Here is a 21,481-nt window from a genome sequence, read left to right on the forward strand (position 1 = left end):
AAACTCTTTAGAGGTTTGTATTTTGAAAGGAAATAGACAACATGCTAAGCTTTTCATTCTTCCTCCTTCTTATATAGACAGAAGACTAACCATAATTTGGGCTCTTGCTTCTGTTTGTATCATCCAAGCCCTTAAAGTTGGCTCCAGCTGGTGCAGAATGCGGCTGCGCGGGGGATTATGGGAGCGACGGGGCGCTCCCATGTGATTCCTCTCCTGCACGAGCTACATTGGCTTCCGGTGGACTTCCGGGTGCGCTTCAAGGTGTTGGTGATCACCTTTAAAGCGCTCCATGGCTTAGGGCCAGGGTACTTACGGGACCGCCTTCTGCCACCAATAGCCTCCCACCGGCCGGTTCGCTCCCACAGAGAGGGCCTCCTCAGGGTGCTGTCGGCTAGACAATGCCGGCTGGCGACCCCCAGGAGGAGAGCCTTCTCTGTGGTGGCACCTACCCTTTGGAACAATCTACCCCCAGAGATACGAGTGATCTCTGACCTCCGGACTTTTCGTCGGGCCCTAAAAACTCATCTCTTTCAGTTAGCCGGTCTCTCTTGATTTTACGATTTTATGGTTGATTTTAAATTTTGATATGGATTTTAAATTGATAAATTTTAAACTATGGGCCAAATTTAATTATTTTAAATCTATTTTTAATCATACTTTATGTATAAATGTTTTATTTTGGCTGTTCACCGCCCTGAGTCTGAAAGGAGAAGGGCGGTATAGAAATTTGAATAATAAATAAATAATAAATAAATAAAGTCATAGTGTCAACTCTGAAGTTGGCCTGACTGAGGCCATCTTTGGGGCTTCAGTGTTGCCACAATGGAACTGAAGGATAGGGAGGGGGGGAATAGAGACAGCTATTTGGGGTTTGGTAGCCAAAACAAAATACTTTCTCCTGGGAACCAAGGACATTCCCACAGGTGGCTGAAGAAAAGAGGAGTGAAGTTACCAAGCAACTGGATGGCATCTTGATTGGACCATGTGACTGATCGTTTGGTGAAAGGCTGAAACTTTTAACTTTTAGGTGAAAATCACAGGAACTTTTAGAGTCGGTTTTCACCAGTCCATGCCAATATGATATACCCAATAAAACAGTTCTTTGAGGAATCTACCTGCCTCGGAGTTCTGTTGGCTATGGGTATATTACTTGGAATCCTGACACATAGTGCACAAGAGCTCTTACCCAGCGAGGCCACATTCCTGGAGTTTTCCAGCATGACTTCTCCATGAAGAGCCTTTTGGTGAGGATCCAGATGAGCCCACTCTTCCTCAGAGAAATCCACAGCCACCTCCTCGAAGGACACAAGACCCTGAAACAGGAAACCTATACTCCCAATTAACAGAAAAAGGTCTATTTGTTCACAAACCCTAAAAAATGGACCCTTGAAATGAATTAAACAAGGCAACATTTTTGCAAGAATAATTAACAGCAGACTTATTATCAACTTGATTGTTTCCGGCAGGAATTTCAGGACCATGTGGTGAAAGTAACCTCAGTTTACTTCTAGATCCGCTGGCAGATGGGTTCTGGACACTCAAACTGGCTCCAGTTCTTCCTGGTGTTTGCAGGAAGGGGGCGGGGAGGTCCTTCCTGTCTGACATTTCAGCCCTATGGCACCGGTCCCCAGGGTCAACACAACACCTTCATGAGAGTTTTGGAGAGCCCATCCCAGGATCGCTCTGGCTGCTACGAAACACACCCACTTTCAGCTTCTCCCTGGTTTCCTGGGGAACATCCTTTGGTCAGAGCCACTGACAGGCTGGAAGATAAGAATTAAGCTGCTACCTGAGCTGGAGATCCAGCTGCTCTCTCAGCGCCAGCAGAAAAAGGAGATGCCCCTACAAAGACCAGCGACATCATTTTGTTCCCTACGAGGAAGAAAAAAAATGGTGGAAGCAAAACTTAGTAAAATGTGGGGAGATACCGCACTTAAGAGGATCCACCAAAGAAAGGAGAACTATGGAGTCCCTGGGAAACTTTATGTGGCTTGGAAGAAACCCCTCCCTTACCACGAGAGGTGTCCCAACTTTGGTCTTTCTGGAAGGTGACCGTGGGAAAGAGCTCCGGAGGGGGATCGGACAGGCCTTTCCTTCTCACGGGATGTTCAGTGATCATCTCCAGAACCTGTAACTCCAGGCAGAAAAAAGGAAAGGAATAAAGGGAACGGCACACACAAAAAGAGTTTCCCTCTCTGCCCACAATTTGAAGCCTTTAAGCCCAGGAAACTGTAGTTAAGAAATATTTAAGAAATTCAAACATTGTTTATCTTACCTAATATCCCTTTAGAAGTCTTAGAATAAGCGTCTCTCACCTGCTGTTCTCCCTGCTCCTTCTGCTCCTCTGCCTGGCTCAGGAGGAAGCCTTCGGCCAGGGCCACCGCCTGGGAGCTGGTCTCTGCTCCACACTCTCGCACCCAACTCTCCATCTCTGGGGGCAGGATAGCCAGGAACTGCTCCAGAAGTACCAGGTCCAGCATCTGGGCCTTGGTGTGTCTTTCTGGCTTCAGCCACCGATGGCAAAGGCGATGGAGATGGCTGCAAAGTTCTCGTGGCCCTTTGGCTTCCTGGTAGTGGACATTCCTGAAGCTCCAGCGCTGGATCTCTGAAGTGATGGCTTCCTCCTTCAGGGTTTTCTGCCTGGTTCGTGACCAGGTTCCCCGACGGTTCCTTTTTCCAGCTTTCTCAGCTGCTCGGAGTTTTGACTCCATTTTTTTTTTGTTCTTCAACACAAGTCCAAATGGGGGCCAAGAGATCTTGTGGATCCATAAAATTCTTTTCAATCATAAAGGAGGATTCATGAGGTGGTCCTGGATACGTCTCACCAAGCTTTTGAGTCCTCTCTGTTTCTGAGAGTCCTTTTGATCGCCAGGCGAGATGACTTGAGCTTAAATATCCAAGGAGGGAGAGAAAAAACACAGGCCAATATATGAGCCAAGGTGGCGCAGTGGTTAGAGTGCAGTACTGCAGGCTACTTCTGCTGACTGCCGGTTGCCTGCAATTTGGCACTTCAAATCTCACCAGGCTCAGAGTTGACTCAGCCTTCCATCCTTCTGAAGTGGGTAAAATGAGGACTCAAATTATTGGGGGCAATATGCTGACTGTGTAAACCGCTTAGAGAGGGCTTTGAAGCACTGTAAAGCAGTATAAAGCTATTGGGGGCGAGTTATTGGCCCCCATGGATAGGGCTCGCAACCTGGATGCACGGCTGTCTTTAGAAGAGCATATGACGGCCGTGGCCAGGGGGGCTTTTTATCAGGTCTGCCTGATTCGCCAGTTGCGTCCCTTTATGGATCGGGACTCCCTACGCACAGTCACTCAGGCGCTTGTCACTTCCCGCCTGGACTACTGCAATGCTCTCTACATGGGGCTCCCCTTGAGGAGCACCCGGAGGCTCCAACTGGTGCAGAATGCGGCTGCGCGGGGGATTATGGGAGCTCAAACCGTATCCTAACAGGAATAACAGCAGCATCCTCCGAGTATCACGCAAAGAAGCCATCGACTCGGGTCGACTCAGCCTTCCATCCTTTCTAAGGTGGGTAAAATGAGGACTCAGATTGTGGGGGCAATAAGCTGACTTTGTATAAAATATACAAAAGTATGAAGGCTATTGCTTAACGCATTGTAAGCCGCTCTGAGTCTCCGGAAAAGGGCGGCATATAAAAATAAATAAAAATAAAATAAAAAAATAAATCTTGGGCACAAACTAAATTAAATTGCATACTTGCTCACAACTATATTCTCACATAAAATAAATTGTTTCAACTTCTACCCTTAAAATGACGTTATAGAGCATTGCACACCAGAACAACTAGACCAAGGACAGATTTTTTTTCCCCCGCATGCCATCACTCTGCTAAACAATTCATTCCCACAACACTGTCAAACTATTTACTAAAACTGTATTATTATTATAATTATTCTCATCCTTCCTATTACTTATCTCCTTTCTACTTATGGCTATAATGTTGCTTGTATCTTTACAATTTCTATTGTTTTATTTAGTTTCCTAGTATGATTTTGATTGCTTATTTAGTATCCTATTAGTATCACTAAGTGTTGCATCTTATGATTCATGATGAATGTATTTATGACTATGACCATTTATTTTATTTTATTTATTTAATTTAATTTGTATACCGCCCTTCTCCAACAGGACTCAGGGCAGTGAACAGCCATGGTAAAACATAACATATAAAATTTCCATGATTTATCACTTATATTTTTTATGTACACTGAGAGCTTATGCACCGGAGACAAATTCCTTGTGTGTCCAATCACACTTAGCAAATAAAGAATTCTATTCTATAAAAGTCTGTAGAGATTCTCAGTCATCCAGGTCATGGTTGTCTCAAAGGTTTTTTTTTTTTTTTTCCTGGAGGCAACTGGTTATTCTTGTTTTTGCTTTTGAAGATGTTTTGCTTCTCATCCAAGAAGCTTCTTCAGCTCTGACAGGATAGTGGGGAATAGATAAATAAATCCTTCCATTCCCCACCATCCTGTCAGAGCTGAAGAAGCTTCTTGGATGAGAAGCAAAATGTCTTCAAAAGCAAAAGCAAGAAAGTCCAGTTGCTTCCTGAAAAAACTCCTTTGGGACATATATTTTCACATTTCTCCAATAACACCCTGTACCCGTTTTGCCCAATCTTTCCACCATCTCTGCCTTTCTCTTCTTTTTCTCTTCTTTTTTTCTTGGATACTGATCACTATAGCAAGCTGTAACATTTTTTTTATCCTGGATGCTCCTGGTTCTTTTCCCTGTTTTTTTTTTTACTTTTTAAATAGAAATCTGCCTAGAGTCATTTGCAGACAAGAGGCAGCCACATAAAATAACATTTCATAAATATATGTCCACCCTTCGATACTTATGTTTCACGCCAATCTTGGAAATCCTCCTGTTCTAATACTTTTCCATTCGACATTTTCATTTTCACTCTTTCTCCTCTATCCATTTCCCCTCAAGATTTGCTCTTGATGCTTCCATCAAAGTAACATTCCCTTCCATTTGTCTCTGGTTCTTCCGTTTTCACCATTCCCCGGAGCAAAACACGCAACCCCTCGTCACCAGCTGTTCCTAATCAAAGCTGAACCTTCACTTCCTGATCAACTCCATTCCAGGAGATCCAGCCATCGTCCAAAAGATCCATCCCATTTTTGATTTCCCTCTGTTTCACTGACACACAAATAACTATTCCCTTTCTCTAATACCGTACCATTAATTCTGGCTTTTTCCTATACATTCCTCTCCGTTCCATGTTGACACGGTGCTGCTACCATCTGGCTTTCCAAAAGAAAGACCATCTCAGACAGCTGGGAAGTGAAGCTACAGGCTAGGTTTCCAGCTCAGGCCACAGGCAGTGTTGTCTCCTGAGCAATCTCATGGTCACCATGGACCATGATGACGACTAAACCCAGATTTTTGCTATACCTCACGATGATCCCATTTATGAGGGGTCCTTGGTGCTCTCTGAGCTTGCTTGTTTTCTTGCAGATGTTTCGTTACCCTAACTAGGTTAACATCTTCAGTGCTAGGACTGATGATGTTACCTAGTTTGAAACATCTGCAAGAAAACAAGCAAGCTCAGAGAGCACCAAGGACCTCTCAGCTACGAATATTCTCCTTTATTGATCCCATTTATCCTCTAACTCTCCAAACCACATACAAGCCAACATGCTGGCCCCACATGCACCAAATCATAAGCCGCACCCTGTGTTATCACACACATTTGGGCAGCACACACATCAGTGCAAAGCAACAGTGTGGTTTCAGAACCTTCTTTCCCTCCCTCTCTCCCAACATCTCTTGCCCTCCCTCATTTGGGGGGGCGGGCCTTCTGCAGAGGTGCAGCTCCAGGGACAGCAGAAAAATTCTTGGAGGGGGGGGGTTCTTACCAGCCCTGCCAACATTTGAGGTTTAAAATTGGACCCTTCCCAGAAGTTTAAAACGACCATTAGCAGAGGGCAGAAAGTCCCTTCCCAGATTTTTGGGTAGAAATGCTGGGAAGCGATCCTGGTTTATGCAAAATGTGAACACGGTTCTTTTGGCTTCCCTCCAGAGTCCTCTTTCCCAACTCTTTTCTCTTTTCCACTTGGAAGTTTGAAAAGCAAAGGAGCCACTCGCCTTCCTCATCTTCTTCCTGCCTGTCTACGGAGATTCCCAGTCATCCAGGTCATGGTTGTCCCAAAGGTGCTTTTTTTTTTTTTTTCCCCAAGAGGCAACTGGACTTTCTTATTTTTGCTTTTCAAGACAGGTCAAGAAGCTTCTTCAGCTCCCCACCATCCAGTCAGAGCTGAAGAAGCCTCTTGGATGAGAAGCCAAACGTCTTCAAAGAAAAACCAGAAAGTCCAGTTGCCTTTTGAAAAAGAAAAAAAGAAAAAACGAAGAAGCACCTTTCGAATGCAGGAAGACATCCTCTTCCTGCATTCTTAATAGCTATGGAAGGGAAGGGGGGAAGCACCACAAGGTGATCCTCCCCGTGGGAACAAAGGCAGGGAGTAGCCCATCCATCTTCCTCCTTCCCCCCAAAGTGTGCACAGCCAAGAGCAGGATTGGGGGGGTGGGTGTTCTCCCTCTGCTTCCCAGCCTTGGGATTCCGAGTCCGGCAATTTCTTTTGGGGGACCCTGGGTCTTTCCCTCTTGCCACCGGCTATGGAGCGTTTGGGGGGGAAGGACCAGCACTTTCCCCCATTCCTTGCAAGGACTGGCCGGGGAGGCTCTGCCTAGGGCTGGAAGGGGGAGTTGTCCTCCCCACCAGGGAGGCTCTAGGTCGCGGCATCCCCTCCTGCCAACCTCCCCCTCCCCATCTCGATTTCCAGGGTGCAACTCACAGCCAGTCTTCCCCCTCCAGCTGGACTCGGGGCGGAGCATGCGCAGTGGCACTCGACGGCAAGAGAGCGCCACCTGGTGGGGCCTGAAGACAACAGCCGCATCTGACAACGCGATTGAGGCGGGGAACCTTAGCGAGCATCCAGATCGACCTCTATTTAGGACACGATGTCAGTTTAACGTCATTTTGGAAGCCCAGCGGTTGGACTGCTGGGACAAACTTCCCTGCCTCCTATCCGTTGGCTCTTCAAGTCTTGGTGAATCCTTTCTACCTCCTGTCCTCATGTATACATCCTAACCTAGACTGTGTTGTTTCTCTGTATCATATAATTTTGCATTGGCATCCTTCATTGGGATCGCGAACATAAAACACGATGGAGAAGATGCTATGGAGAAGATGAAGGGATTTCATAATGGATGCTACAACATATATATCATTGCAATATCATGGTGTGAAAAATATGGTGCTGATTAGAATATAGAATCTATATGTCTGGAGGTCTTCGGAGATCATCTAGTCCAGTGGTACTTAACCTGTGTCCATGGTCCTCTGCGGGGTGGGTGGGGGGGCTTCGATGTCATCACAAGAGGTCTACAAAAGTGCTTTAAATCTTGAGTTAAGTCTTCGTGGTCTGTGGTCATGGTTCATGGTTCCAAAAGGTATTTAAAGGGGGAGGTCTATGCTGAAGAAAAGGTTGAGAACCCCTGTTTTAGTCCAAGACCCTGCTCAAGGCAGGAAACTTTATACCTTTACTCCCAGTTCACAATGGGATCGCGAACATAAAACACGATGGAGAAGATGCTATGGAGATGAAGGGATTTCTTCTCCCTTCCCTGGTTTGGCTGGTTTCCATCCTGCCTTTTTTAAAATCCCCACCGATTCCAGGATGCCCACCCACTGCCACTTCGTGGTTGGTTGGTTGGGTATCCGCTTTTTCAGCTGTTGAAAAGTCTCCATCCTTTTTGGGAGGAAGGGGATTAAATCCCCATTTGAGACCACAAGTAATGCACCCCAATTTCTGCACAACGTTTAATGTTCCTGCTTGAGTTTGTAATGCAAAAAAACTAACAACAATCCGTCTCTGTCTCCTCTCAAGGCTTTATCCAGGAAATTGGCGAGGGGGGTACTAAATGCTCCCCCAAATCCCCCTCCCTTCCGGCGAGTTTCCACTTTTCCTTCCTGGCCGAGTTGGGGAATCTTCGTTCCCCCCCTGCATGCAAAGGGAATCCGGACTGACTAGGATTTCACGCCCTCCATCCCTCTCTTTGCCTCGGTTCCCACGAGGTGGTTCTGCACGTGTCTGGCACGAAAACGAAACGGTTACAGCGAACGAGTGCGGAGTCCTAGAGAGGCCAGGCATTTGGCAAGGGCTTGGCGAGCCAATGGCGGGAGAGAAGTGCCTGTCAGGTTTGGGCGGGAAAAGGAATCGCTGGTTCGCGAATCTTCCTCCTGGCTCTGAGGGAATCTTGGATCTCATGGTGGCCTTTCATTCGTATCCCGTCGGAGAAGAGACTTGAAGTCCTTGGTCGGCACAAATATTTGTCCTTTTATTTGTCCTCTTGAAGCATTTCGTTGTGTTCATCTCACAAACACCCCCCCCCCCAACAGCCTGGGCTTGATGCCAAAAGCCAAGAGAAAAGTGTGGAACCCTGGCAACCTTCCTCGGTCTTGCCAAGGTTGTCCCCTGTGTGAGAAAAACGGTGGCTCATTAAGAAGAAACTTCCTAACAGTGATGACAATTAACCAGTGAACAGCTTGCCTTCAGAAATCATGGGCGGTCCATAACTGGAGGTTTTTAAGAAGAGACTAGATAGCCACTTGTCTGAGATGGTATAGGTTCTATTGCTTGAGTAGGGGGCTGAACTAGAAGACCAGTCCAGTCTCTTCTTGAACGCTTCCAGTGATGAAGCTCCCACAACTTCCGAAGGCAACTTCTGTTCCATTGGTTGATTGTTCTGTCAGAAAATGCCTCCTTATTTCCAGGTTGAAACTCTCCTTGATCAGTTCACATCCATTATTCCTATTCCAATATTCCCCAGATCTCTTCCCTCCTGGCGAGCCTGGGCTTTTCCTTCCTGCTCAAGTTTGGGGTCTTCGTGCATGCAAAGTCACGCGCATGCAAAGGGAAGCCAAACTCTTCCCTCCACATCACTGAGCCCATTGCACGTCCCCCTCACAAGGGAAGGAGGTGAGGGGGAATCCTGCCAAGATAAAGCAACAGTTGCAGCGAGCGAGCGAGTGAGGGCGCGCGGGGTCTCACCGAGGCCAGGTGTTCAGCGAGCAGGCGCGCATGCTCAGTCGCCCGGTATGAGAGCGGAGCTACCCTTCCCTCCTTGGCGCCGGTAGGTGGAAACCCGCGGAGAGGTGGGGGGAGCGAAGGGAGGAGAGCTCGTCGGGTCATGTGAGCCTGGCGAGCCAATGGCGGGAGAGAAGCGTTTGTCAGGTTTGGGCGGGAAAAAGAGAATCGCTGAATCTCCTCAGACGTTTCTGTGCTGGGGGCGGCTGTCCCTCGTCTCCCTGGGACCGGGGGAGGGTTTTTTATTATGATTATTATACTTCATCATGCTCTGTGCTAACATATCTGAAAAGTTTAATACAGATATTAAGCGCCTGTTAGGTTTGGGTGGGAAGAGAATCGCTGGGTCGCCTCAGCCACTTTTCTGCTGGGGGCGACTCTCCCGTTTTCTCTCCCTGAGGGCTTTGACAGGTCTTTATTATTAAACCCGCTGGGGAAGGGGGGGCGGGGAACGAAGCTCGCCGGATCACGTGAGCCTGGCGAGCCAATGGCAGGAGAGAAGTGCCTGTCAGGTTTGGGCGGGAAAACGCACTCTCAGATTCTCCTCAACTGGGTCACGAGTCTTCTTCCTGAGGGCTTTGGCTAGTCTACAGAAAAGAAGAATTAGGGGTGACATGATAGCAGAATTCCAGTATTTGAGGGGCTTCTCCCAAGAAGAAGAGCTCAACTTATTTTCCAAAGCATCAGAAGGCAAGATAAGAAACAATAAAAGGAAACTAATGGAGAGAAGCAACCTGGGATTAAGGAGAAATTTCTTAATAGTGATCACAATTAACCAGTGGGACATCTTGTCACCAGAAATTGTGGGTGCTTCATTACTGGAGGTTTTTAAGAAAAAACTGGACAGCCACCTATCTGAAAGGGTAATAGGAACTTGTGCTTGAGCAGGGAGTTGGACTAGAAGACTTTGAGGACCCTTCCAGTTCTATTCTGATTGCCTGTCTTTATTACTTTTTAGACTTCCTCATCATGCTTTATAGTATCGGGAATCTCCTGGTGTAGCATCATTGGAAAAGGACCCTGTTAAGGAAAGATTGGCTTGAACAAAATCTGCATCTGGTTGCTCAGGGCACTTGAGATCACAGCATGAAAATCAAATGTCAAACCATCCTTAGATTTCTGTTCTGCATCCCAGCAGTGACACAGCTTTGGAAAACAGCCTCACTTTTAGCTCTGGATGAAAAGAAAATGACCTGCAGAACTTGTGGACTGCAAAAGGACTCACCAGCTACCCTTCCCAACATTTCTCTACCTGGCTGAGCATGAAGCCTTCAGCCAGCCTCCAGCAGCACTGGAAACCACAATTGAAAACACCACAACCAATGGAACAGCTTGCCTTCGGAAGTTGTGGGAGCTTCATCACTTGACACTTTCAAGAAAAGATTGGACTGCCATTTGTCAGAAATGGTATAGGGTCTCCTGCTTGTGAAGTGAGGGGTTGGGCTAGATGACCTATAAGGTCCCTTCCAACTCTGTTAATCTGTTAAGGTCATGGTTGTCCCAAAGATGCTTTTTCATGAGGCAATTGGACTTTTTTGTTTTTTCTATGAAGACGTTCTTGGATGAGACCCTCTAAAAGGATGCCAATGACTACCTGTTTGCAAAGAATATAAATCCTTCCAGTTGCCTCCTGAAAAAGCACCTTTGGAACATATTATGGGGATGGGGGCACCGTATTACGGTGGTTCTCCTCCTTTCTCTCGGACCAGTCGCAGTTTGTGTTGGCAGGGGGGCAGAGGTCGACCTCGAGACACCTCATATGTGGGGTGCCTCAGGGGTTGGTCCTCTCGCCCCTTTTGTTCAACATCTATGTGAAGCCGCTGGGAGAGATCATCCATGGCTTTGGGGTGAAGTACCACCAGTACGCTGATGACACCCAGCTGTACATCTCCACCCCGGGTCACCCCAATGATGCCCTTGAAGTGATGTCCCGGTGCCTGGAAGCTGTGCGGATCTGGATGGGGAGGAACAGGCTCAGGCTCAACCCATCCAAGACTGAGTGGCTGTGGTTTCCAGCATCCCGATATAGTCAGTTGACACCATCACTGACTATCGGGGGCGAGTCTTTGGCCCCCATGGAGAGGGCTCGCAATTTGGGCATCCTCCTGGATACGCAGCTGTCCTTGGAGGAACATCTGACAGCTGTAGCCAGGGTACTTTTTATCAGGTTCGCCTGATCCGCCAGTTGCGGTCCTTCCTAGATCGGGATTCCTTGTGCACAGTCACTCATGCCCTCGTCACCTCTCGCCTGGACTATGGCAATGCTCTCTACATGGAGCTCCCCTTGAAGAGCGCTCGGAGGCTCCAACTGGTCCACAATGCGGCTGCGCGGGTAGTTACGGGAGCTGCATGGCGCTCCCACATAACACCTGCGTGAGCTGCACTGGCTTCCAGTGGTCTTCCGGGTGCGCTTCAAGGTGTTGGTTATCACTTTTAAAGCGCTCCATGGCATAGCACCTGGATATCTTCGAGACTGCCTGCTGCTACCAATGGCCTTCCACCGACCTGTGCGCTCCCACAAAGAGGGCCTCCTCAGGGTGCCATCGGCCAAGCAATGTAGACTGGTGGCCCCCAGGGGGAGGGCCTTTTCTGTGGGGGCACCTGCCCTCTGGAATCAGCTGCCCCCAGAGATACGAAGATACGACCTTGGTGTCTTCTGCCGTGCCCTAAAGACCTTTCTTTTTCAGCCAGCCGGGCTGGCTTAATGCTTTTTAAATGTTTTTAATATGTTTTGCTATTGTTTTTTAACTTTGGGGCCAAATTTTACTTTGGCTGTGCACTGCCCTGAGTCCTTCGGGAGAAGGGCGGTATATAAATCTGATAATAAATAAATAAATAAATAAATAAATAAATAAATAAATAAATAAATAAATAAATAAAACATTTTTTCTTTTAGCTTCGTTCGGTATATATTACATTTGCAACATTTACACTGCACAACTGTTCCAAATAATTTACTATATTAACCCTTCAAAAGAGGAATATAGTTAATACTCAGGATATACATTTTTTTTAAAAAAGCTACATTAAGATTAAAAGCACAGAGTCAAAATCATGTCAGACAAGGCTTCTCAAATTTGTAATGGCCTGGCCCTCTCAAACTTCAAATAGGATTGACCTTTCTGATCATCTTGATATCACAAATTCCGGAATCTGCCTTAACTAATATAGAGGCACTAAAGTGACATCAAAACCCTTGAGAAACATAGTAGTTCTGGAATATAACACCAAACGAATCCACAAAGAATTCCCTTTCAACTGAATGGTATTTCTTCATGATAGAAGACTAGAAAATATTGTTCTGGTTGCCTTGCGCAGAACTGAAGACCAACGAACAGTTCAGTTGAACTTGTTCCTTTATTTAAAAATATTGCTCAAACAACACTGTGGAATCAATAAACCATTTTCCAAGTAAAGAGGCCACAGCTGCAATTATAAACTGCTCATCTGTTTTCAGCAGGATTAATGTGATTTTGCACTCAGAGATCTAAGCTAAACAGTCATAAACATTTGACAGAGATTTTCACTGATTTTAAAACCAATCTTTAATACTTCATTATGAGTTTAAGGAAAGCAGGTATTTTCAGTAGTTATAGCTAAAATGCACAACAGTTTTCCCCTGCTTTGCTTGCACAGCTCTCCACAAAGCCTGAAGCCTGATCCCAGACTTGGTTCAGATGTTGCTTCTGCCTAGATAAACCCATATGACCAGGCAGAGATTTTGATGTAATGAATGGGACATTTTAATAACAGATTCTCATGAGCAGGACCTAATTAGGAGGTAATACCTCTGGAATTAAGACAGATATCCTGGCAGCTCTTTCCATAATCCATACATTTATTCAGTTTTTCCTGTGGTGATCCCCCAAACGAAGAAAGACTGCCTCAATCTCTTTTCACAGGATCCTTGTACTCCTGAATCCTTAAAGTGGATCCTTTTCTGGGAAGTAAGACAGATCAACAGAGTGATTTTCTATATATTTCATACATTCATACTGTACTGTCTCTTGCATGAAACTTTTTCTGGGAAATAAGAGTGCCTTGTACTGAAATTCTTACTAAATTTCTTACATTTATATAGTTTATCCTTTCATGGAAAGTAAGACTGCTACTCTACAAGCTCTCTTCCAGACACACATTTCTGGATTTCTCCTGTGTGGATCCTTTCACAGGAGCTAAGAGAATTCTCACCTTAGGCACAAAGCCAGCTGGGGGACCTTAGGCCAGTCACTCTCTCAGCCCTATGATGATGACAATGGCAAACCACTTCCAAAAACTTTGCCAAAACTCCTGCGAAAAAACTACCTCAAAGGAACAATTAAAAAAAAAACCTTTGAAGCACTTCACACACTTTGCTTACATCATATTTCCCTCAAATGGTGCCTTTTAAGAGAAATCAGTTCAAAAATCTTGAATGAAGTTCTTTGCATTCCATGTCTTTACTGTACAGTACATGTTTGATATCATAATGGATTATTTCACAGGAATTTAAGGACACTTCAATCGCTAAAGGCATCTTCCCCATATGGGACCTTTTATGGGAAATTAGTTGATTGTTCCACATTAAGTTCTTTCCACACATCATTAATGTATATTTTTTTCTCTCCTGTATGGGTCCTTTTATGAGAAGTAAGAGAACTGTTCAAACTGAAGCTTTTTCCACACTCTGTACACTGATAGGGTTTCTCTCCTGTGTGGATCCTTATATGGGAAGTAAGGTTACAGCTTTTGCTGAAGCTCTTCCCACACTCTATGCATTTATACGGTTTCTCTCCCGTATGTATCCTTTTATGAGAAGTAAGGGAACTGTTCAGACTGAAACTTTTTCCACAATCCATGCACTGATAGGGTTTTTCCCCTGTATGTATCCTCTTATGGGAAATAAGTTGACTTTTCCACCTGAAGCTTTTCACGCACTCTGTACATTGATAGAGTTTCTCAGCTATGTGGATACTAATGTGATTAGTAAGGGAGCTGCTTGAAATAAAACTCTTCCCACATTCCTTGCATATATAAGGTTTCAACCCTGAATGGATCCTTTTATGGCAGATAAGGGAACTGCTGCTGCTGAAGCTCCTTCCACACTCTATGCATTTATATGGTTTCTCCCCGGTGTGCATCCTGTTATGGGAAGTAAGGTGACTGCTCTGAATAAAGGATTTTCCACACTCCATACACTTGTAGGGTTTCTCTCCTGTATGGATCCTTTTATGAGAAGTAAGGGAATCACTATAACTGAAGCTCTTTCCACACTCTGTGCACTTAAAGGGTTTCTCTCCTGTGTGGACCCTTTTATGGGAGGTCAGGTGATTCCTGTTGTTGAAGCTCTTTCCACAATCCAGGCATTTATAGGGTTTTTCTCCTGTGTGGATCCTTTTATGGGAATTAAGAATACTGCTTTTGCTGAAGCTCTTCCCACATTCCAAGCATTGGTAAGGTTTCTCTCCTGTATGGATCCTTTTATGAGAAGTAAGAGAACTACTCATACTGAAGCTCTTTCCACAGTCCATGCATTTATACGGTTTTTCCCCCGTGTGCATCCTTTTATGGGAAGTAAGATGACCTTTCAACCTGAAACTCTTCCCGCATAATATGCATTGATAGGGCTTCTCTCCTGTATGGATCTTTTTATGAGAAGTTAGAGAACTGTTCATACTGAAGCTTTTTCCACAGTCCTTGCATTCATATGGTTTTTCCCCTGTATGCATCCTTTCATGGGAAGTAAGGTGACTTTTCCACCTGAAGCTTTTCCCACAGTCAGTACAGTGATATAGTTTCTCTCTGGTATGGGTACCAATGTGATTAGTAAGGGAACTGCTTAAAATAAAACTTTTCCCACATTGTTTGCATATATAATGTTTCAATCCTAAATGGGTCCTTTTATGAGAAACAAGGCACCTGTTCAAACTGAAGCTCTTTCCACACACTGTACATTGAAACGGTTTCTCTCCTGTATGGATCCTTTTATGAGAAGTAAGGGAACTGTTCATACTGAAGTTTTTTCCACAGTCTGTGCATTTATAGGGTTTTTCCCGTGAATGGATCTTTATATGGGTGGTTAGATTACCTCTCCACCTAAAACTCTTTCCACAGTCTACACATTTATACGGCTTCTCCCTTGTATGGATCATTTTATGGGGAATAATGTTACTATTCTTGCTGAAACTCTTTCCAGTTTTGCACTGGTTACTGAAGTTGGGTTTTGCTTGAAGTATTTCATCGCTTCCTTGACACTTTCCCATTCTGCTTTCTTTACAATCCTGTTGGGTCAGGAAGTTATCCATTTCTGTGCATTCAAGAATGGATTTTTCTCTCCAATTGTAAGATTGGTTTTCCTCATTTCTTCCTTTGTCACACTTATCTGCAGTTGTGTCTCCTTGTATTTCAATTTTGATTATTTGTGACGGCACCACCCCTGGCTCTTGGTAATTTTCAGTATCTGGATCATCAACTGCTTGAGGGGGGGAAAAAAAGAAATCAGAAAAGTCTTCAACATACCACTTGCTTTCCCCATGAAAGTCTCTAGCTCAAGGGTGTCAAACTGGTTGCCCGTGGGCTGGATGCATTACACACAGGCCACGCCCATCCCAGCTCAGCGAAGGGGGAAAACGTCGCGAAATGTCACATGACGGCAATGTGACATGGCGAGTTTGACATCCGTGATCTAGCTAGCCTGTATCTATTCTTTGGCAATTGCGGGGGAGCTGCAGGCTAAACGACAACATGAATATTATTTATTAATTCAAAAGGTTGACATGAGTGCTTATCTCATGTAATTCTGGATGGTTTACAACAATTTAAAACAACATGATAACGACAACCAATGCAATGCTCTGCAGCTCAGATCTTAACACCATGAGGTGGAGCACACACCTTTGTCAGATGTGATGTACCTAAGTTGCATCCAATGCCACAATATACACCTGAAAAACCTACTTTTTTCAGCAAGCCGGGCTGGCTTAAGAAGAAATTTTTTAAAATATTTTTAAATGTTTTAATTGGTTGTGATTTTTAATTTTTGGGCCAAATTTATATATATTTTAATTGTTTTTTTAATATTTGTATTTCATGTTCTTAATTTTGGCTGTACACCGCCCTGAATCCTCAGGGAGAAGGGCGGTATATAAATTGGAAATAAACTAAAGTAAACTAAACCTTATTGCAATATCATTGTAAGAGGAAATATGGTGCTGATTAGGGCATGTGAAATAAGCAAAAACATTCCCTCCATGATGATGATGATGATGAAGCATCTCTGCAGTATTGACATAGAGCCCAAGGAACATCCCAAGACTGCATATCAATCCTTTCTAGATGGACTGGTCATGAGACTAATCCCTTTCTTCTAACTGAAACTGTGGTACTTAGAAGACCGTGGAGGTGGAGAAATTAATATAAGATAAAAAGAGAACTCATTTTAACATTATTTCCTAATATGTAAATAAGCCATCTAGTGACTCTTCAATGTGACTTAAATTGTCTTCCAGAGAGAACCTTTACCTAAAGAGGCCACCATCCTTGACGTTTCCAACATGACTTCTTGATACAAGGCTTTCTGGCTGGGATCAAGCAGCAACCATTCTTCACTGGTGAAATTAACAGCCAAATTAACCTCAAAGGACACAGGAACCTAAATGAGAAAGGAACAGAATCAGAACCAACATCAGTTATGCTTCTGGATGATCTCTGGCAGGAGTGGGATGGAGTCATCTTGACCTCTCAGCAGTGTTTGATACCATCAACCACAGTACACTTTTGAGTTGACTTCAGCTGTGAATGACTGGCAGTTTTGTGCTGCTGTACGTTCTTCCTCTGGGGATCGATCCCAATCAACAGAGGCCCAGCCTATGATCCTGCATTGTAAGGTGCTGAAGGGCTCAATGCTCCCTCTGTTCTTCTTTTTTTTTTTTTTGCATCTCTATGAAGCTGGTGGGTGAGATCATCTGTAGCTATGGGATGAAGTATCATCAGTATGCAGATGATACCCAAGTGTACCATCTCCTGGGTGAAGTAAGTGATGCTGTGAATGTGCTCTCATGACGCTTGGAGGCTGTGGGAGTCTGGACTGGGGACAACAGGCTACAACTGAACCTGTTAAGATGAGTGACTGTGGAAAGGAGGGTCCTCCACATATGGGGGTTTAACATCTTTGGCGTGGATGGGTTTGCACTGCCCGAGAAGGACCTAGTGTCAGCATTCTGATGCTGCCATAAAAAGGAGACGACGAGGCTTGACTTTTCACCTACTTATTTTCTCTGTAGATAATATCCCCTAGGAGATGGGATGGGAGGGGGGAACATTCCTGTGGGGTGAGGTCAGAAGCTGGGGAGACTGACTTGGAAGACGGCCAATGAGAAGATGAGAATTGGGGAATGGAAAGGGAAGGGTTTGGGGGTCAGAGGGTTAGTATCGGCTACTACGAAGTCGGGGCCAGATCTGTCGTACTCAATAAATGGAATATTTCAGCAAAGATTAATTGTTTGGGAGTGCAATTTATTTGAGATGACATCGAAACCTGACACCTAGTGTGTAATCTGGGGATCCTTCTGACTCATGCAGGTGGCAGTCATGGCTAGGAGGGTGTTTTGTCAACTTCGGATGTGCCCGTTATGCCCCTTCCTGAACCAAGAAGCCCTCCTTTCAGTCACTCATGCCCTGATCATTTCCTAGATGGACTACTGCAGTATGCTCTATTTGAAGCTACCCTTGAAGAGTATTCAGAAGCTGCAAGTGGTGCAGAATGCAGGGGCAAAAGCAGTTCTGAATGTCTCTAGGGTTACACATGTAAAACCTTTGCTGCACAAGCTGAAATGAGAGTTATTTTGCTTCCGGGTCCAGTGTTGGTGTTGGTTGTTAATTTTAAAGTCCTTTGTGGTACCAGGTTATGTGCGGAACTGTTTCTCAATTAAATCGATCCATACTACCTAATCAGGCAGGGTGGACACGTTGCAGATCTTATTAGTTAAAAGAATTTTGACTGGTATGATCTAGGGCAAGGTTGGAGACCCCTGATCTAGGGGAGAGGGCCTTCTCTGCTGTTGTCTCCACCTTTTGGAACATCTTACCTACCTAGGTAAAGTGAGTGGCCACTCTTCTGACTTTCTTGAGGAGTGTTAAGACCTAATTCTGCCAATCATGGGAGTGGGAGCTGACAGTGTTACAAACTTCAGGAATGACTGGTGGCTTGAGGATGCTCCCTCCACCTTAAAAATTAACAAAGCTAAAAGGTTAATAACTCTTTAACTTTTAAAGTATAAATCTTAACCCTGTTTCTAACAGTTTTAATTGTGTTTTTTAATCATGTTTTTATACTGTTTTATGAACTGCCCAGAGTCACTTAGCTGAGATGGACAGTGTAGGAATTTGATGAATAAATAAAACCACCCCCTTACCTCTTAAGGGGAGGGTACACACAACACTGTCTCCATCTAGGCCAGAGGTGGGGAACTATGGCCCCTTTATGACTTATTATTTATTTATTATTATTTATTTATTGAATTAATATCCCGCCCTTCTCCCCGAAGGGACTCAGGGCGGTGAACAGCCGAAAATTAAAATAACATACAATATAAAAGTTAAGTTAACTAAAAATAAATTAAATTAATCAGCCTCCCAATTTAAAACCCCAAGCTATACAATTAAAAACTAACCCATAAAACCTATTCAGGCCAGGCCGGCTTGCTGAAAAAAAAACGTCTTCAGGGCCTTACAGAAAGTGCGGAGATCCGGGATCAGCCGTATTCCGGGAGGTAGCTCGTTCCAGAGGGCGGGTGCTCCCACAGAGAAGGCTCTCCCCCTGGGGGCTGCCAGCCGACATTGCTTGACCGACGGCACCCTGAGGAGGCCCTCTCTGTGAGAGCTTATTGGCCGGTGGGAGGTTATCGGTAGCAGAAGGCGGTCTCGTAAATACCCTGGCCCTAAGCCATGGAGCGCTTTAAAGATGAGAACCAACACCTTGAAGCGCATCCGGAAGACCACCGGGAGCCAGTACAGCTTGCGCAGGAGAGGTGTTATATGAGAGCGCCATGTCACTCGCGTAATCACCCGCGCGGCCGCATTCTGGACATTTGGAGCAAAAGGTTCTCCCTGAAATGATCAATATGTGTAGTAACTGCCTTCCTAATTACATGTTATGATTAATTGGGTGTCCACAGCTGATCTTCTCAGCTAAGCAGGTTCAGTCCTGGTTAATCACAGGAAGAGGGACCATTTAGCCCTCTTATCTCTTTCCTAAACAAAACAATTGAAAACCCCAGGAAGAGCCAATGTAAAACTTCTGTAATGCATTACGAAACTGGCATGGATGCAATTCTTACAAGCCAGGCTGGAGCCGGGGGGGGGGGGGGGTCTTTGTTCTTCATCCATTTTGGTGAACCTCCTTAAATCTCAGAAAAAAAAGCTTAACTTCTTCAAAAGAAAGAATAACTTCCAGTGTAAATCTTTTATTCCACCATATTTTTGCAAATTACATTCACAACCTCCTTACTGGCCTTCCCAAAATGAAGGATGTCCCAGAGGTTCCTATTGTTTTGCCTGTTTTAAAGTGTGAACTACCTGGACACATGATTGAGCCCAGCAGTATATAACTACTAAAAAATTCAATCTATTTCCAAAACAGCCTTGAGAGGCGGGCTGAAGTGACTGACCCAGGGGTGAAATGTAAAAAGCAGCCTTCTGCCCGTGCCTCCTGTGCTGGCTCCGCAGGGCTTGGGGCTCCAAAGCAGCCCACTGGATTCCCACCCAGCCACCTGCCTGCTGGCGCCTCTTCGGGAACTCAGCCCACGGAGTCCAGCGCTCCAGGGGAAGGAGGCTCAGCTGCGGTGCATTTGTGAGGGGTGGAAGCCGCCAGCAGGGCGGTAGCCCCTCCTGCAGGGAGCAGGCCAGGCCCAGCAGTGCCACTGTGGAGCCCATGGCGCTTTCCCTTTGGCCTGGGCAGCAGCATGGGCACATGCAGCTCCAGCCGAGGCCACCCTGGCCTAGCGATCGCCGTGCCTCCGCAGCAACAGGCACGCCGGGGCCACCTTGCCTGCCTTCGTTGCCTCCATGCGCTGCATGTGGAAGGGGCCGCCGCCGCTCTCGCTATCCTCCCATCCCGCCTGGCTGCAGAATGCAGACGTCCACCTGCCAAAAGCAACCCCACCGCTGTTCACTTTCGTTTCACAGTAGGAGAAGGAAGAAAGCAAAATGCCGCTGCCTTTCGCTTTCTTCCTTCTCCCACCATGAAATGAAAGCGAACGGTGGTGGGGTTGCTTTGGGCAGGAGGACATTTGCACTCTGCAGCCAGACAGGATGGGAGGGTAGCAAGAGCGGCGGTGACAGCACCTTCCACATGCAGCGCACAAAGGCGATGAAGGTGGGCAAGGCGGTGTTGCGATCGCTCTCCAGGGCGACCTCAGCTGGGGCTGCATTTACCCGCACTGCCGTCCAGGCCAAAGGAAAAGCACCGTGGGCTCTGTGGTGGTGCAGCCGGGCCTGGCGAAGGTGGGCAGCAGTGGCAACGGTGGGGGCAGAGCTTGCTTGGACTCTTCTGCCATCCCGGAACTGCCCCATGCTGGAGAGTTCTCCTGTGCAGCCGCAGTGCGACAGCGGCGTGTGTGTATGTGTGTGAGGAAAAGAGGTGGTGGCGAAGCTCTGTCACCCAGGAGAGGACCACGGAGGGACACATCACATGTGCGTTGCTCTCGCCGCCGCTACTTTTGCTGTCGGCTTCTCGGCGCTCTTAAAGTCGATCTTGAAGAGCCGGAAAATATTTCCTTAGATCACTGACACTCCCAACAATGAGTTTGGCGGCAATCTAAAAAAACGTGTTCCAGCTCTTCAAGATCTGGAGATCTTTAAAGCGCTGAGAAGCCGACAGCAAAAGTAGTGGCAGTGGGGGCAACAGGGGCATGTGTGTGTGTCCCTCCGCAAGGACTTGGAGGCAAACACCGCCCCTCTGAGGAAAAGAGGAGGCAACGAAGCCCTGACTGTCACCAGGGAGAGGACAACTGCGGAGAGAGAGATAGAGACACACACACACCCGTCGCCCCCGCTGCCACTACTTTTGCTGTTGGCTTCTCGGCACTCTTAAAGTCGATCTTGAAGAGCTGGAACATGTTTCCCTGGATCGCTGATGCTCCCAACAATGAGTTTGGCAGCGTGGAAGGCAGGCAAGCATGGCAGGACTATGGGCTGTGGACCAGTTCGGGGGCATGGCCAGCCAGTGATTGCCACTGGTTCGGTGAACCAGCCCCAATCTCCACTACCAGTCCTCCCGAACTGGTCCATACTGGTAGCATTTCACCTCTGGACTGACCACTAATTTGACTCCTAATTTCCCCATCCCACAATGCTCTGGAATAGCAGTATATCAATAATC

The 21,481-nt window shown here is 46.1% G+C and overlaps 1 protein-coding gene across 2 annotated transcripts in view; it reads right to left on the minus strand.

The window, feature by feature from the left end:
* Nucleotides 1-21,481, minus strand: part of LOC139311585 (zinc finger protein 665-like) — a 90,153-nt gene that overhangs the window by 44,299 nt on the left and 24,373 nt on the right. Inside the window, exons 4-5 of one of the 2 annotated variants that reach the window (XM_070936047.1) lie at nt 16,624-16,753; nt 13,655-15,574 (exon numbers count right to left, since the gene is read on the minus strand). In XM_070936047.1, coding sequence (XP_070792148.1) covers nt 13,659-15,574; nt 16,624-16,753 — 2,046 coding nt within the window. In that variant the 3' untranslated portion in view covers nt 13,655-13,658. Of the gene's footprint in view, nt 1-13,654; nt 15,575-16,623; nt 16,754-21,481 lie in introns of those variants that run through there. The other variant, XM_070936046.1, reaches the window with a different exon arrangement.

This window comes from Pituophis catenifer, unplaced genomic scaffold (assembly GCF_029215685.1).
Source record: "Pituophis catenifer annectens isolate HBS135680 unplaced genomic scaffold, rPitCat1.0.hap2 SCAF_2, whole genome shotgun sequence".
Lineage (NCBI taxonomy): Eukaryota > Metazoa > Chordata > Lepidosauria > Squamata > Colubridae > Pituophis > Pituophis catenifer.